The following is a 16,492-nucleotide window of genomic DNA, read 5'->3' as shown; positions in this document are numbered from 1 at the left end:
GTCCAGGATTTAGTAAACTATGGAAACACATTTAAAAGACTATACTTTACCTCATTGTAAGGTGAAAAAATAAACTGGAAGATGATCATTAGTCCAATCAGAGTGGGCTGAGTATCATAAAAACCAAATGCAGCAAAGAGTTCTTTTTGACCAATTAATACAGCAAATAAGAAAAAACAAAGGAAAGAATTCATCTAAAATGAAAGAGACAGATATACCAAGTTATGGTTAGAATGAGCTCAGCACAGGGCAACATTCAACAGCCTGAATTTTATTTTTAAATTCTACCACATATTCTCATTTTAAGAATGACATTAAATGTGATCACAGAAAATGCCATGCACTTAGTTTCACTTCTGCCCCAGATAGCAAGGAAAAAAGGTCTGGAAGCATTTAGTGTTCCCAGACCAAGCCTGTTCTTGGAGATACTCTTAACTAACAGCTAAAATGTCCTCAGCACTTCAAGGATGCAAGAGAGTTTTATAGCCATGATTCTATCTGATCCATACACGATGATCCAATGAGAAAGCCAGCGCAAGGGTTAGCATTCTCACTTTACAGAAGAGGAAACAGAACCAAGGGCAATCAGGTGACTTCTGAAAATCACTGAGAAAACAATCATAAAGCCAACACTTGCACTGAGGTCTGCCTGTTGTATGTCCAGGGCCTTCCCCACTTCCCTGTGATATCTCTTTCAAGTCTGAATGAGGGCAAACTGAACCAATTTACAGCATGACCAACAATGTAAAAGGGGATCTGTCTTCCAACAACTTCCAACACTGTCTAGTTTAATCTTTTGTCAGCTTTGCTAATTTTCTGGGTGTGAAGTGAAATCTCTAAGTTGTTTTGATCTGAATTTCTTATTAGTGATCTGAAGCAATCTTTCATATGATGGTGAATAATTTTCCATTTCTACATGTTCTAACTACTCATCCATTAGAGAACGGCTCTTGAATATCAGATCATTATCAAAGATACCTGATACAAAGATTTTTTCCCAACTGACAGTTGCCCATCATATCCCAACCACATTAATTTTGCTTATACAAAACTAGTTGTATGACACCTAAGACTATGCTAACTTTTTTTGGCTTTTTTGGAGGGCAATTGGGGTTAAGTAGCTTGTTCAAGGTTACACGGCTAGTTTTTTTGTGTGGGTGTTAAATGTCTGAGGCCAGAATCGAACTTGCGTCCTCCTGACTTCGGGGCTGGCGCTTTGCTCACTGCGCCACCTAACCGCCCCTCTGCTAACTTTTTTGACTGCCAAGTTATGTTACCATTCAAATTTCAAGTCTGAGCCTTATTCTAGCAGCAGCCATGTGGCCTCAATGGCAGGTGCCATCTTTGCCTGCTGCCTATCAGTTCCCTCCAAAAGCACAGGCCTTACTGATGCTTGTTTCAAAGCACAACTCTCCTGTCTGGGTGACTTTTTTAGTTCTCACTTTCTGTCTGATAGAGCCTTCGGCTCATTTGTGGAGAAATATCATCCTCCTCAATGAATATTTAGTTCACCCACATTTACCAAATCTTTTAGGTCTGTTCTTCTACTACTTCCCATGTGGATGGACTAAAAAAAAACTTGGCTTTCTGTCCAGTAATAAATGAAGTATATTATCTCTAAGGTCCCTTCCAGCTCTGAATCCTGTGACTAAATGAAGGAACAAAGCTGCCTATGACACAGGTTTTAATGGAATTCAAACACAAAGGGAATAGAAATTACTAGACAAATTGTGGTTCTGTCTCTGACACATAATGGCCAGACAATTGTGGACAAGTCACAACCTCTCGGGAGCCTAGGCAACTCTCTGAAGGCTCCAAGGTGCAGAACAGCTACATCCTTCTCTCTAGATAGAAAGATGCCTCTGTGAGATTATATATATACAAAATGTATCTATAATATATATTTTATCTATATGCATATATAAAGAGATATGGGGAAAATAAAGAGTAGTAGTGGGGGGGGAGGAAGAGGGAAAGGACATTAAGGTAGATGAGAGAGAAGAGGACAGAAAGGGAGAAAGATTAGAGTGGAGAGAGAAAGGGAGAGAGAATTTGGTATTTTTTGTTTGGTCCTGTGATTTCACACATATATAAATATTTATGTGTATGCATATGTGTATTATTTTATGTACACACGTAATGGAAAGAGAAGTAACAATCAAATCTGACCATTCTATAACTACAGTGACCAAAACAACTCCAAAGAAGAGATATGAATGTACCCCACTATTTTTTTTGCAGAGGTGGGGGACTGGGGTGGCTAGATGGCACAGTGAGTAGAGTACCAGCCCTGGAGTCAGGAGGACCTGAGTTCAAATCTGACCTCAGACACTTAACACAAAACTGGTCATGTGACCTTGGGCAAGTCACTTAACCCCAATTGCCCTCAAAAAAAAGGCAAAAAATTTTATTGAGGGCAGAGGTGGGGGACTAAGAGGTATAGAACAGTGAATATGACGACAGATTTGACTGAGTTACTTAGTTTTCCTGGGCTGCTTTTACCCCACTTTTTCAATTCTTTTGTCACATGGGATGGCTTTGTGGGAAAGGAGGTGGGTAGTGGCACAGTGAATACAGCACTGGCTCTGGAGTCATGAGGACCCAAGTTTAAATCCAGCCTCAGACACCCCCCCCACGCCCCCCCCCCAGCCATGTGATCTTGGGCAAGTCACTTAACCTCAATTGCCCTACCTTCCCCCTCCAAAAAGAAAAAAATAAATTGAAAGGAAGGGAAAAAGGAGATACAAAAACAAGGTAGCAATAAAAATTTTATGAAAAGGTGTGGACCAAAATCTTCTTGTGATCAAGGGCAAAAAACTGGTAAAAAAAAAAAATGGTTGTGGAAAAGAAAATTTTGTTGTGAATAGTTGACTGGCAAAAGGATAAAATGAGTCAGTGACTCATTTCATGCTGCTTTCCTCCTCAGACCTGTAAACTAGTAAAATGACATACCATACTGATGAAGATTAGGATGAGAATGTCTCAAGGTACAGGCATACCCCAGAGACATTGCAGGTTTGGTGTCAGACCACCATAATAAAGTGATTATCACAATAAAGTGAGTCACATGAATTTTTGGATTCCCAGTGCATATAAAAAATTATTTTTCCACAGTACTATAGTCTATTAAGTATGCAATAGTATTCAATAAAAAACAAAAACAAAACAAAACAAAAAAACAGGGGCAGCTAGGTATCGCAGCAAATAGAGCACTGGCCCTGGATTCAGGACAACCTGAGTTCAAATCCAACCTCAGACACTTAACACTTACTAGCTATGTGACCTTGAGCAAGTCACTTAACCCCAATTGCCCTGCTCTTCCCCCTCCAAAAAGCAAAAAACAAAACAAAAAAACCCAAACCCTACAATATATACCTTAATTTAAAAATATTTTATTCCTAAAAAAATGCTAACCATCATCTAAGCCTTCAGTGTGTCATAATCTTTTTGCTGGTGCAGGGTTTTGCCAAGATGTTGATGGCTGCTGACTGATCAGAGTATTAGCTGCTCAGGGCTGGGGTGGCTGTGGAAATTTCTTAAAAATAAGACAATAATGAAGTTTGCTGCATCGATTGACTCTTTCACTTGAACACTTAGAGGCCCTTGTAGAGTTATTAAGTGGCATAATTTCAGTATTATTTTGTCTCAGGGAATACAGAGGCCCAAGGGAAGGAAGAGAGATGGGGGAATGGGCAGTTGGTTGAACAGTCTTATATCTCTATAGATAGGTTTGTAGACTTGTTTGATATAGGACTACCACAAACCTTTAATTAGTGAAAAACACAATAAAATGAAGTGCAATAAAATGAGGTAAGCCTGTACTGGTCCTTTGCCTGAATGTCAAGGTGATTTGTAGTTGTACACAGTATGGTAAATTTGTCGCATGTGTGTTTATTGTTTATCAAAGACTAGGACAAAGAATAATAACAATAACAATAATCTTTTTTAAAAAAGCAGGGTGTGTTGGATTCTGAATGATGGATGGATTCTGAACCTGAATTCAAGTCCTGACTCCGCGACTTAGGCAAGTGAAGTGGCCTTGGCCAAGCTCCCTGGGCTGCCCTTTTCACATCAGAGGCTTGGACTAGATTGGGGGTTCTCAGACTTGTATCATGACCCCCATGGGCAGTCTGGTAAAGCTTATGGAACCCTTCTTAGAATAGTGGGTTTTTTTTTAAAGAAAATGGATAAAATAAAGTACCCTATAGAATTACAAACATAACGAATAATAATGAAATAGTTAAAAAAATATTTAATTTCCCAGACCCCAGGTTAAGAATCTCTAGCCTAAGTGATCTCTAAAGTCCATTCCAACTCTAAATCTTATGAACTCAACTCTGGGATAAAGACCCAAACCCAGCAAAAATGTCCACTCCAGAGTTAGTGAGGTGTGGCAACACGTGCCTATAAATCCCTGCTAGTTGGGAGGTTGAGAGATTGCTTAAGTTCAGGAGTTGTGAGCTGTGACAGGATAAAGCCAAAAGGGTTATCTGCATTGATTCTAGGAGCAATATATTGAGCTCCCAGAAGAGAGGACCACCAGGCTGCCCAAAGAAGGGTGAATCAGTCTGGGTTAGAAGAAAAAAAAAGTTTAACCTTAAAGCTTCCCTACAGATCAGTATTAGGACTGGGCCCATAGGCAGGTGCTATGCTCAGCCTGGGTGAGATAAGGAGACCTAGTCTCCAAAAAAAGAATTCCCACTCCATATATTACTCTTCTCTCTATGTTGTCCTTCCCTTTAATGGCTGCATTTGTCAAAGTCTTGGTCAGGGGTGAGGAACATGTGGCCCTCTGGGTCCTTGGGTGTGGCCTTTTGACTGAGTCCAAATTTTACAGAATAAATTTTTTTTTATTACGGGAATTTGTTCTGTGAAGTTTGTATTCAGTCAAAGAAAAGGCTGCACTTGAAGACGTAGATGGCCACATGTGGAATTGAGGTCACATGTTTCCCACCCCTGACTTTGGAAATCAATGACTTCTGTAACACTAGTAACTGAAAATGAATATGGAGAAGAGAGGCAAAATAGTGACTCTTGGCTGTCCTCGACAGGAAAAGATTTGTTTATGAGGAAGCACAAGTATCTATTCCACTTACAGCAAAGAAGCTGGAAAAGCAGGTCTTCTAAGCAAACCAGAATGCTCACACACTCACCTGACTGATAATGATATTTTTGACAGTGTGGCCTAACTTCCAATGTCCCAGTTCATGGCCAAGAACAGCAAGAACCTCTTCATTTTTACAGCCTTGTTTCTTATTCTGAGTAAAAAAAAAAAATTAATAATAATCAGTATACAAATCTATTTTAAGGAACATTCTTGAATCAACAGTATGAATATGGCCAAAAGAGAGCCTCACCAAGCTCAGCCCATGCTCAGGATAAGCCCTGGGTTTTTTCCTTTTGTATTCCCAAGAGGCAGGTGAGGGGGGTTACTGCTTTGTCTTATACTCTGTCACCCTCAGCAACGTCTGTTCAGCAACAGTCATTCTTTTGTTCAACATATACTTATTGGAAAGAGCCTAATCCAGTGTCTTCCATGTAATAAATAGGTGCTGTTATTGAGTGCCTAATTTGCACAAAGCATGCATGCACTGGGGCTAGGAGAAATGCAAGGGCAAACAAGACAGTCACTACCTTCACAGAACTTGTAGTCTGGCAGAAGAATAAGATACATAGAGAATTATAATATACCATCATCATAATAGTTGAAATCCACATAAATAAAGCTTTAACATTTGTTTACAAGGCATGATCATATTTAATCCTGTAAAGTAGGCAGTGATAGATATTGTTACCCTCACTTTGCAGATAAGGCAACCAAGGCTCAGAGGACTAAGGAACTTACTCATGATCACACAGTTACTAAGAGGTGAAGTCAGATTGCTCCTGGTAGAGTTCTCTTCCCACTACATGACATATTACCTGGGCACTAGAGAGGAAATCTAAAGGGAAAAGTCTGTTACCAACCACAGGCATCATGCAAGGTAGCTGAAGGGGTAGGCATTTGAGGTGAGAATTCAAGGATGGTGAGGAATTAGTGAACATCTAAAAAAGAGAACCAATCACCACCGAGAGATAGCAAAGCTTTATCAAGAACAGGACATAATGGGGCAGCCAGATGGCGCAGTGAGTAAGAGTGCAAGCCCCAGAGTCGGGAGACCTGGGCTCAAATCCAGGCTCAGATACTTAGCACCCACCCAGAAACACCAGGCCGTGTAACCTTGAGCAAGTTACTTAACCCCAATTGCTTTAAAAAAATAAAAAAGAACAGGACATAAAAGATGAGCTTCATAGGGCGGCTAGGTGGCCAAGAATCACCTACCCAGCAAAACTGAGTATCATGCTTCAGGGGACAATATGGTCATTCAATGAAATAGAGGACTTTCAAGTATTCTTGATGAAAAAACCAGAATTGAACAGAAAATTTGACATTCAGATACAAGAAAAAAGAGAAACAAACAGGGAAAAGAAATCATAAGGAACTTATCAATGAATTATTTATATTCCTACATGGAAAAATGATAATTGTAACTTATGAAACTTCTCAGTATGAGGATAGCTAAAGTGAATATAAATGTATATATATGAGTACATACACATTTTATATAGGAGGGTATATATACATATGAATACATATGTGAGTGTGTGTATATATGTGTACAGGTATACATAGAGGGCATAGGATCAATTGAATAGGAAGGGATGATATTTAAAAAATAAAATTAAGAGGTGAGAAAGGAATATGATGAGAGGAGATAGGGAGAGACAAAATAGGGTAAATTATCTCATATAAAAGAGGTAAGGGAAAACTGTTACAATGGAGGGGAAGAACAGGAAGGCAAAAGAGAATGGGACAACTTTACTCTCATTAAATTTGGCTTAAGGAGGGAATAACATACACACTCAATTGGGTATCTTACCCTACAAGAAAGTAGGAGGGAAGGGGATAAGAGGAGGGATAATAGAAGGGAGGGCAGATTGGAGGGAAGGGTAGTTAGAAGCACACACTTTTGAAAAGGGACAGGATCCAAGCAGAAAACAGAACAAGTGGGGGGCGGGATAGGATGGAGGGAAATAGTCAGCCTTTTACAATATATCCACTATGGAAATGTTTTGTGTAACTACACATGTACAAATTATACTGAATTGCTTAGCTTCCCAGTAAGGGTGGGTGACGAGAGAAGAAGGGAAAGAATCTGGAATTCAAAGTTTTAAAATCAAATGTTTAAAAAAAATTTTTTTTTTTTTACATGCAACTGGAAAATAAGATATACAAGCACTGGGGTATGGAGATCCATCTTGCCCTACTGGAAAAGTAGGAGGGGGGATAGAAGAAAATATAGGAGAGAGCAGATGAGGGGAGGGGGTATTCAGTGGGATCACTGTTTTGGGGTGGTGGGTAGGAGAAAGACAGGGAGAAAATTTGTAACTCAAAAATCTTGTGGAAACAAATGCTGTAAATTAAAAATAAACATAAAATTAAAAAAAATTATCATATACACATGGCCTTAGACAAGTCATTTCCCCTGCCTGTAGCAAAAGACTCCCCCTGTGTAGTAAGATAAGGTCAAACTATATAACTCCTAAGGCCTCTTCCTGCTCTAAATTCTATGACCCTGCAACTTTACAAACCTGTCCTTAGGTCTTACCCTGACAAGGTTTTGGATGAGACTTCAATTTCACCCTTTGTTTGTCTTAATGACAGTAGCAGGAAAAAAAATTTATGTTGGAAAAAAGTTTGATTCTCTTCCCAGGATACATGGGGCCAGGGGAGGAAAACAGGCAAAGAAAGGCAGTAACTCTCTAAAGTATATCCTCCCCTCCCTCCATCTTCCCTGGGCCACAAAGCACCCCCAGGACCCCTGAACAGCCTGGTCTCACTCATTGCTAACACAGAGTTAATTTTGGACTTTGCCTTCTGCCCAAACACACCCTGGAGACTCAGGCACTGACCAGGCTGTTTTCCAATGGTCTTATCTTGGACTTAGCCCTTCCTGGAACACTGCCCTTCTGATATTGGCAAAGTACCAAGTTCTGCCACAGGAACACAACACCCTGCTTCTCCCACTGCCTCTCAGCACACTGAGGAGAAACACCAGAGGGGCCTCTGGACCCCAAACAACGCAAGTCTAAGGGGCTTGTATTTGTGTCTCTAGAACTAAAATAGTATCTAGCACACAGTAGGGGGAAGGGAAGAGAATAAGCATTAATATAGAGTTAACTATGGGCCAGACACTGCACTAGTTTTACAAATATTATCTCATTTGACTCACAACATCCCTCTTATTATCACCATTTTACAGTTGAGGAAACTGAGGCTGAGTGACCTGCCATAGGTCACCCAGCTAATAAATGTCTGAGGGAAGATTTGAATTCAACTCTTCCTGACTCCAGGCCTAGCACTCTATTCATTGCTCCACCAGGTGCCTTGATTGTTGGTTTATTATTATGTGGGTCTAGCCAAATTATTTTCTGGAAACCAGAAACAGCATTTCTCCTCCTTAAAAATTCCAGTTAATGCTGCCTCCACATGGTAATGATGGCAGTCCAGTCACCACGATGGGCTTGAGGATCAGGCTAAACATACTAGTTCTACTGCTCTTCCCAGACATTGTGTGCTGATGTAGTTTCAATGACATTTTTAGTAAGGAACCCTGTCTTTTGGGGGTTTTCAAGAATTCCCTTATCAGGGCAACTAGGTAGCACAGTGAATAGAGCACCTGCCCTGGAGTCAGGAGGACTTGAGTTCAAATCTGGCCTCAAGAAACTTAACACTTACTAGCTATGTGACCTTGGGCAAGTCACTTACCCCCAAATGGCTTGCCCTCCCTCCTCCCAAAAAAAAGAAATCTCTTATCCAGAAAATCAGATACTTCTTTTTCCTAAGACAAAGACATCCCTCCAAAATATAGGACCTCTATCTGAAACCCATTCTCTAGATTTATAAAATTGAGACAACTTTTGTGAAAATTGTAACCACTTTTGATCCTAGAAAGAGGAGTGTACATACAACATAATTTAACCCTTAATCATAATGACTCAAGGTCATCTTTTTGAAGAATGGATTTTACATTTCTGCTCTAGATACAGAAGGTATGGGCCACTGGGCTGATTCTAAGAAACACCCTGTGCTGGGTTGTTATGCAAATGGCAATGACTCTAGGCAGCCCAGCTGCTGCTAACTACTGCTCATATGTACTGTAAGGTCTGCAAAACACTAGTAAGAGCCTGTGGCTGTGTCACAAATCAGTCCTGTTCCCTGTGGCAAGCAAAGCCCAACAGCTTCCAACCCCAGAACAAGAGGGATAAGGCAATTTTATCAGCAGTGGTCAGGTCTAGGGAGATTTCACGTTGTCTAAGCAGGGGCTGACAACAGCAGCTGCAGATACTGAAGCAGAAAAAAGAGGCAAGTCAAACTTACTCTCACTTTGGCCTTTGTTTCTGGGCTTTCCCCCTCTTCACTCTTGGGGGACTCTAAGGAGCCCTCCTCCGGTGGCTCTTTGTTCAGCATCGAGTATTCTTCCAGCAGCGTGTCAAACAAAACTATCCGCTTGTTCTTGAAGAAGCCATAGAAGTAAGCATTGCTGTGGGAGGAGCGCTTCGACCCTGTTGGGAGTTTAATGGAGAGATGAACTAAATTCTGGGGGGCCTGAAACTGCCTGGTTCTACTCAGTGTCATCAAGAGAGGAATGGACAAAAACCCTTTCTGTCAATGTTAGTCCTAAGAGGACTCAGTCAATATGCCACAACAATATCTTTGGCATTCATTTTTTGTCTTGAACCCTGGGATGTCATCAGTACAGAAATCAGCATATTAGGGAGTGTATGAGCTGGGTCAAGCTGGAATGCCTGGCAGACAGGCCCACTGACAGGCAAGGAGCAGAGTGGCTCATTAGGCGCCAGGTGGTCCATATTCTAGCCACAGCAAATCACAAAGAATAGCAGAGAAGCGGTGTTCTGCATAAGTGGAGGGAACCCACTCTGATGAAGTAATGATCTTTAAAAGTGTTAACTTAGGGGAAAGATGCTTGCTTTTAGGTTTACAAAGAATGACCCTTATGCATTCTAACAGGGGCAGTAGATGTGTCAATGCCTCTGTTTTCTAGAGGGTAACTTAGGCGCAGTGAGGCCCCATGACAGGTTAAGTATCAGAGCCAGGATGGGACAAGTCAGCTGGGCTGACCAACTCTAAGACCAGCACTCTGGACCATGCTAACACTCTGACTTAACAAATCCTTTCTTAATCTGGCAGGTTCTTAAAGGCCTGTCACCAGAGATTATTAAAGCACTTAATCAATATTCTTTGACTTGTACTGATTAACATTTAGATTTTTTCAGTATAGTAACACAGAAGTTACTGGGAATGCCGTTCTCTAGATTTATAAAATTGAGACAACTTTTGTGAAAACTGTAACCACTTTTTATCCTAGAAAGAGGAGTGGCATACAACATAATTTAACCCTTAAGCAGCAACTCAAGGTCATCTTTTTGAAGAGTGGATTTTACATTTCTGCTCTAGATGCAGAAGGTATGGGCCACTGGGCTGATTCCAAGGAACACCCTGTGCTAAACTGTTATGTAAATGGCAATGACTCTAGGCAGCCCAGCTGCTGCTAACTACTGCTCATATGGTAGCACTGTAAGGTCTTCAGAAGCACTTTCTCATCTACTCCTCCCAACAACCCTGCAAGGAAGGTGCTCTTACTGATCTCATATTTCAAAGGTGGAAACTAAGGCAGACACAGGTGACCTGCCCAAGTACATACAATACAACTAGGATTTGAGACTGTTTCTCAACTCAGGTCTTTCTTTTGCTTTTTGGAGGGCAACTGGGGTTGTGACTTGTTCAAGATCATATAGCTAGTGTTGTGTCTGAGGCCAGATTTGAACTTAGGTTCTCCTGACTCCAGGGCTGGTGCTCTATTCACTGTGCCAACTAGCCGCCCAGAAGGTCTTGACTCCATGCCCAGAGCTCTATCCATTGTGCCTTCCAGTTGCCTACCTACATTCTACAGATTCATGTAAGAGGCTGAGGCCAGAGGGTCACGTAATAGATGAAGGGAAGGGAGGAAAGTCCAGAACATCTGCACAAGTAGGAAGGTACTGAAGATCTAAGTCGGTGGGCATAAACTAAGATATTCTTCTCTATAATTAGATCTATGAGCTGACACTGGAATTCAGGCAAATCATAAAATATAAAATTATACACTGGGGCAGTTAGGTGGGTGCAGTAAGTAGAGCACTGGCCCCAGAGTCAGAAGGACAGAGTTCAATCAACCCTCAAGACATTTGCCATTAGCTGTGTGACCTTGGGTAAGTCACTTAACCCCAACTGCCTTGTGTTCCCCCCTCCAAAAAAAAAATTATAGGGGTGTTTTAGGTGGCACAGTGTCCTGAAGTCAGGAGGACCTGAGTTCAAATATGGCCTCAGATACTTAACACTTGCCATGTGACCTTGCGCAAGCCACTTAACCCTAATTGCCCTGCCTTTTCCCCTCCAAAAAGGAAAAAAAAATTATACACTATCTACTTTCTTAGGTTAAACTCTGCAATTCTTTAGCAAAATAATATTGTTGGCCTCAGGCAAGCCTATGGTTCTAAAGTGCCCCTTGCCTACAGACACACAAATATGCTGGAACTAATAATCAGAAAGAAAAAAAAAAAAGATTTTTTGTCTATGCCTGAATTGGCTCATGTTTTGTAAAGCAACAAGAAAATGTCAAAGTTGTAGCACACTACATAGTTTATGGGTGTCTACATGGTGTATGCACACACGTACACACACACAGTACGAGGCAATTCACAGATGGGGCATCAAAAAGATGGACCAATTTCATCAAAGGCTCTGTTACTATCAGATTACCTTTATAACTATCAGGTACTGTTACAAACTTTATCTCATTTGATCCTGTGAGAACCAAAGACATAAGGAGAACATTGACACAAGCATTGTTAAGCCCATTTTACAGATGAAGAAATAGAAGCATGGAGGCTGTACCACTGGCTCCTGGTCAGTCACACTGCGAGGAAGAGGCAAGCGAAGCCCTGATTCAAGGACAGCATGTTCTCTGCACATGCTACGTTTTCTTTGAATAAAACCCATTTGTTTACAGCTTCCCTTCCTGGTGATTTTATTAATGGGCAGATCTGGTTTTCTAATCCTAAGTATAAAATGCAAATCCCACATGACTCTGTCACATGTATTAGCTTACAGAGTCTTCCTATGTCTCTTTTTTTATCTTTCCTGGAAGAAGCAGACAATTCACAGCACCAAGGCCTCTACAGCACACCCAGCTGTGTTCTGCAACTTGGTGCCTCAGAGGATCAAATGATATCTGTAATTTAAGTGCTTTAAAACTGTACAGCACAGGGTGGCTAGGTGGCACAGTGAATAGAGCACTGGCCCTGGACTCAGGAGGACCTGAGTTCAAATCTGGCCTCAGACACTTAACACTTACTAGCTATGTGACCTTGGGCAAATCACTTAACCCCAATTGTCCTGCCTTCCCCCTCCAAAAAGAAAAAAAATGACAGCAACAAAGCTCACTAACTCAGATGTTTACAGACAAATGTTCAGAGTAATAGTACCAAGCAAGGTGTGAACAAGGGATATTAATATAACAAAATAATTTTGGACAAAAAGGAAATCAATGTGGATACACAGGAAACTCAAATTTGAAAAAGACACACAGGCAGACAAGAGCAGATAAGTGTCCTGTAAGAACAGTTCTAGGTACACCAAAGCTCAGAAGGGGTAGAAGCTGGAGGGAAAAAAGGAGAAGTGAAGAAGAGGCAGAGCAGCTGCCCCTCTGGGAGGTTGTGAGGACTAAGTAAGATTTTGTATATTAAGCATCACATACATGTGAGCAATTGTTCTATGAATCCTTGAACCATGTCCTAAAGTCAAGGCACTGGGCCAGCCTAGAGTCAGGAAGACTGCAGGTTTCACCTTGGACACACACACTAGCCATGACCCAAGTGAGTCACTTAACTCCTCAGTTCCCCAGGTAACACTCTAAGAACCTGCATTTGTAGAATGAATTTCCTCTCCCAGAGTTCCACATAGGTCCAATCCTGAGCATAAAAAAGAATGGGCTTTATTGATATTTTCTGACCCTGGGTTTCCAGACACTAGGCCACGGACACATAGGCTCTATCAGGCCTCACAAAACTGGTAAAACTTAGTGGTGGACTTGTCTCTCTTTATTTAGGGATGAATCTAAACCACAGCCAAAAGGCACACACCACCAGAAACTGACTACTAGATGATGAACTCTCTAGGCCACAAGTCAAGAAATCACTGACTATGGGGTTGTGACCAATACTGCTGGAGAGTATCCCTACTGATGAAATCATGGGCCTTTTAAAGTCCTCAATACAGTATTATATTACAGGATGTGTTCTATTATGGCATTCTATGGTATTCTGTTATATGTTCTATTATTACGCTATTACCCTACCAGCGCTTCCCTAGGCTACTTTCCAGAAGTCTTTACCTTTACCATGTGAAAAAAGATGAAATCATCCTGAAAAGCCAGACAATTCAATTCAACAAACATTAAAGGCTCTACTATTTTCAAGGAATTTACCATGTCAGTCAACCAGCATTTATTAAGCAGCTACTATATGCCAGGCTGGCACTGCGCTGGGGATTCAAAGACAGGTAAAAAGACCACCCTGCCTTCTTGGAGCTCACAGTGCAACATGAGGGAACAACACAAACCACCTGCACAAACAGCTACGGAGAGGATAACCTGGAGAAAACGAGCAGAGGGAAGGCACCAGCATGAAAGAGGATTGAAAAAGGCTTGTTGCAGAAACTAAGACCTTAGTAGAGACTTGAAGGAAGCCAAGTGGTGGGGAGGAAGGAGGAAACTGCAGGTAGAGGGGGAAGCCAGCAAAAACTTCACTAGACAACCTTGTGCAAGGACAGCCAGGTCAGTGTCACTGGATCACCAAGCACATAGAGGGGAATAAAATATAAGAAGGCTAGGAAGGGAGACAGGGGCCAGGTTATAAAGGGCTTTATCAGCCAAACAGAGGATTTTCTATTTGATCCTGGAGAAAACATGGAGCCATTAGCATTGACTGAGTAGGGGGATGCCAAGACCAGAAATGCACTTGGATGGCTGAAGGCAGTGGGAAGTCTTGTGGCAGGCAAACCCACTAGCACAGGCCTGCACGACATAGGGCCCTCAGGAGGAATGCTGTACACGCTTGTTTTATATCCTCCATATCATCTACAGGTCACCTGAAATCCTCTGGGGGGCCCCAGATTGTGCAGGCCTGCACTAGCAGCTGTTGCAATAGACTATGCATGAGGTGATGAGGACCTACACCATGGTGACGGCAGTGGCAGAAAAGGGAAATGCAAGATATATTACAAAGCTACAAATGACATAACTTAGCAACTAATTGGATGTAGCAGGTAAGAGAATAAGGAGTCAAACATGACACCTAGGTCCCAAGATGAAGGGACTAGGGAACTCAACATTAATAGATAAATTAGGAAGAGGGGTGAGTTTGGGAAGAAAGAGTTCCATTTTAGACATGTTGAGCTCAAGATGTCTATGAGAGATATAGTTCCAGATGTCCAAATGACAACAGGAGTAAGAGATGTGATACTGGAATTCAATAGAAAGGTGTGAGCTGAGCAAATAAATCTAAGAATCATCCGGAGATGCTAGCAGAATCTATGGGAGTGGATGAGATCACCAAGTGAATACTATAGGGGAAGAAAAGGGCTCAAGATAAAGAGTTGGGAGACACCCACAGTTAACACAAGTGATCTGGGTGAGGAACCACCACAGCAGATAGAAAAGAAGCTGTTGGACAGCTAGAATGAGAAGCAGAGAGGAGTTCCGTGAAATCCTAGAGATGAGAGAGACTGACAGGGTCAGAAGCTGCAGGAAGGTCAAGAAGGATGAGAATTCAAAAGACGTCACTGTAGAGCAGTAGTTTCAGCTGGAAGCCAAACTCCAGAGAAAAGGAAAGTGAGGAAAGGAAATGGAAAGACCTATTGCAGATGGCCTTCTCAAGGGATTTAGTCACAAAAGAACAAGAACTAGGATGACAGTTAGGAGGGATAGATGGATCACAGAAAGCACCGCTCTCATTTCTACTGCCATGACTTCACTCATGTTGTTCTCTTTGCTGGAATGTCCTTCTCATTAAAGCCTGCACATCCTGCAAGACAAGGCTTTCCTTCTCCATGAAGCTTTCTTTCCAGTTTCCCCAAGTGTGACTGCTTACCCTTCTCTGAATTCCTACAGCCCTCCTAAAATTTAATACATAACTACATATCTTCTTGTACTGTTTTGAGATTGCTTCACATCGATCAATATCTACTCATGATTTTCATGTTAGTTTCTTCTCAATTATACTGTAAACCTCTTAAAGACTGGAACTGTCCTATATTTTTGTTACTCTCACAATGTTAAACACATACAGCAGACATTCAATAAATATTGGTTGAATAATAAGTACTGAAGGGGGGCGGCCAGGTAGCATAGCGAGTAAGAGCACCGGCTCCAGTGTTGAGAAGACCTGGAGATCGAATCCCGGGCTCAGACACTTAGCACCCACCCAGAAACACCTGGCCGTGTAACCTTGAGCAAGTTACTTAACCCCAATTGCTTAGGGGCGGCCAGGTGGCTCAGTGAGTAAGAGTACCAGCTCCAGTGTTGGGACGACCTGGAGATCAAATCCCGGGCTCAGACACTCAGCACCACACCCAGAAATAACTGGCCGTGTAACCTTGAGCAAGTTACTTAACCCAGATTGCTTAAAAAAAGTACTGAAGGGAGAAGGGTCCCATTGCTCTCAGAATCATTAAACTACATTCTTTTTTTAAGTGATTATTTTTAAAAATGCAATTTTGAGTTCCAAATTTTCTCCCTCCTTCCAGCCCTTCTTGCCCACCCAAAGAGAAACCAAGCAATATGATGCTCATTATGTTTGTGAAGACCACATTCTTTCAGCAAGGAAATATAAGGAAGAATACAGTGTGACCGGGTTTGCCCTTTGGCTGAACTACAAACTGCTCTGGTTGTTGTGTGACCTTGATTAGTCCTTGAAGGCGGTTGAGGGTGTGTATATTATGTATACCTATGTGTATATATATGTATATGTGTGTGTGTATATATGTGTATACACACACACACACACACATACACAATCTAGGAAGGGGAGATCTCACTCATACACACACATACAAAGTAGATGCAAGATCATTGAGCTGGGGTGGGGGGGGATAACATTCGACCACAGCAGCTGGAAGATCAGGAAAGGCTTCAAGTAGCAGGTACTTGAGCTGAATCTTGGGGAAAGACAGACTTGAGGAGGTGATGGCAAGGCTGGGATGTACTCCATGCATGGAGGCCAGCTGGTACAAAAGCTAAGATTAAAGATTGTATGCCATGTATGAGGCACAGTAAGAAGGGGCAGGAGGGGGCCAGGTTGTGACGGCCTTTGGATGATGGTCGCAGGAAGG

General features: G+C 41.8%; 1 protein-coding gene across 2 annotated transcripts in view; it reads right to left on the bottom strand.

The window, feature by feature from the left end:
* Nucleotides 1–16,492, bottom strand: part of ZMPSTE24 (zinc metallopeptidase STE24) — a 46,600-nt gene that overhangs the window by 4,844 nt on the left and 25,264 nt on the right. For both annotated transcript variants that reach the window (XM_069068062.1, XM_069068061.1), the window contains 3 exons: nucleotides 9,422–9,606; nucleotides 5,154–5,258; nucleotides 51–194 (listed from right to left, as the gene is read on the bottom strand). In XM_069068062.1, coding sequence (XP_068924163.1) covers nucleotides 51–194; nucleotides 5,154–5,258; nucleotides 9,422–9,606 — 434 coding nt within the window. The remainder of the gene's footprint in view (nucleotides 1–50; nucleotides 195–5,153; nucleotides 5,259–9,421; nucleotides 9,607–16,492) is intronic.

The sequence above is a fragment of the Petaurus breviceps genome, unplaced genomic scaffold, assembly GCF_028583685.1.
Source record: "Petaurus breviceps papuanus isolate PSGF00001 unplaced genomic scaffold, PetGlider_PUasm1.0 90760, whole genome shotgun sequence".
Classification (NCBI taxonomy): domain Eukaryota; kingdom Metazoa; phylum Chordata; class Mammalia; order Diprotodontia; family Petauridae; genus Petaurus; species Petaurus breviceps.
Note: the sequence above shows the minus strand (reverse complement) of the source record. Positions and strands in the feature narration are given on the sequence as shown.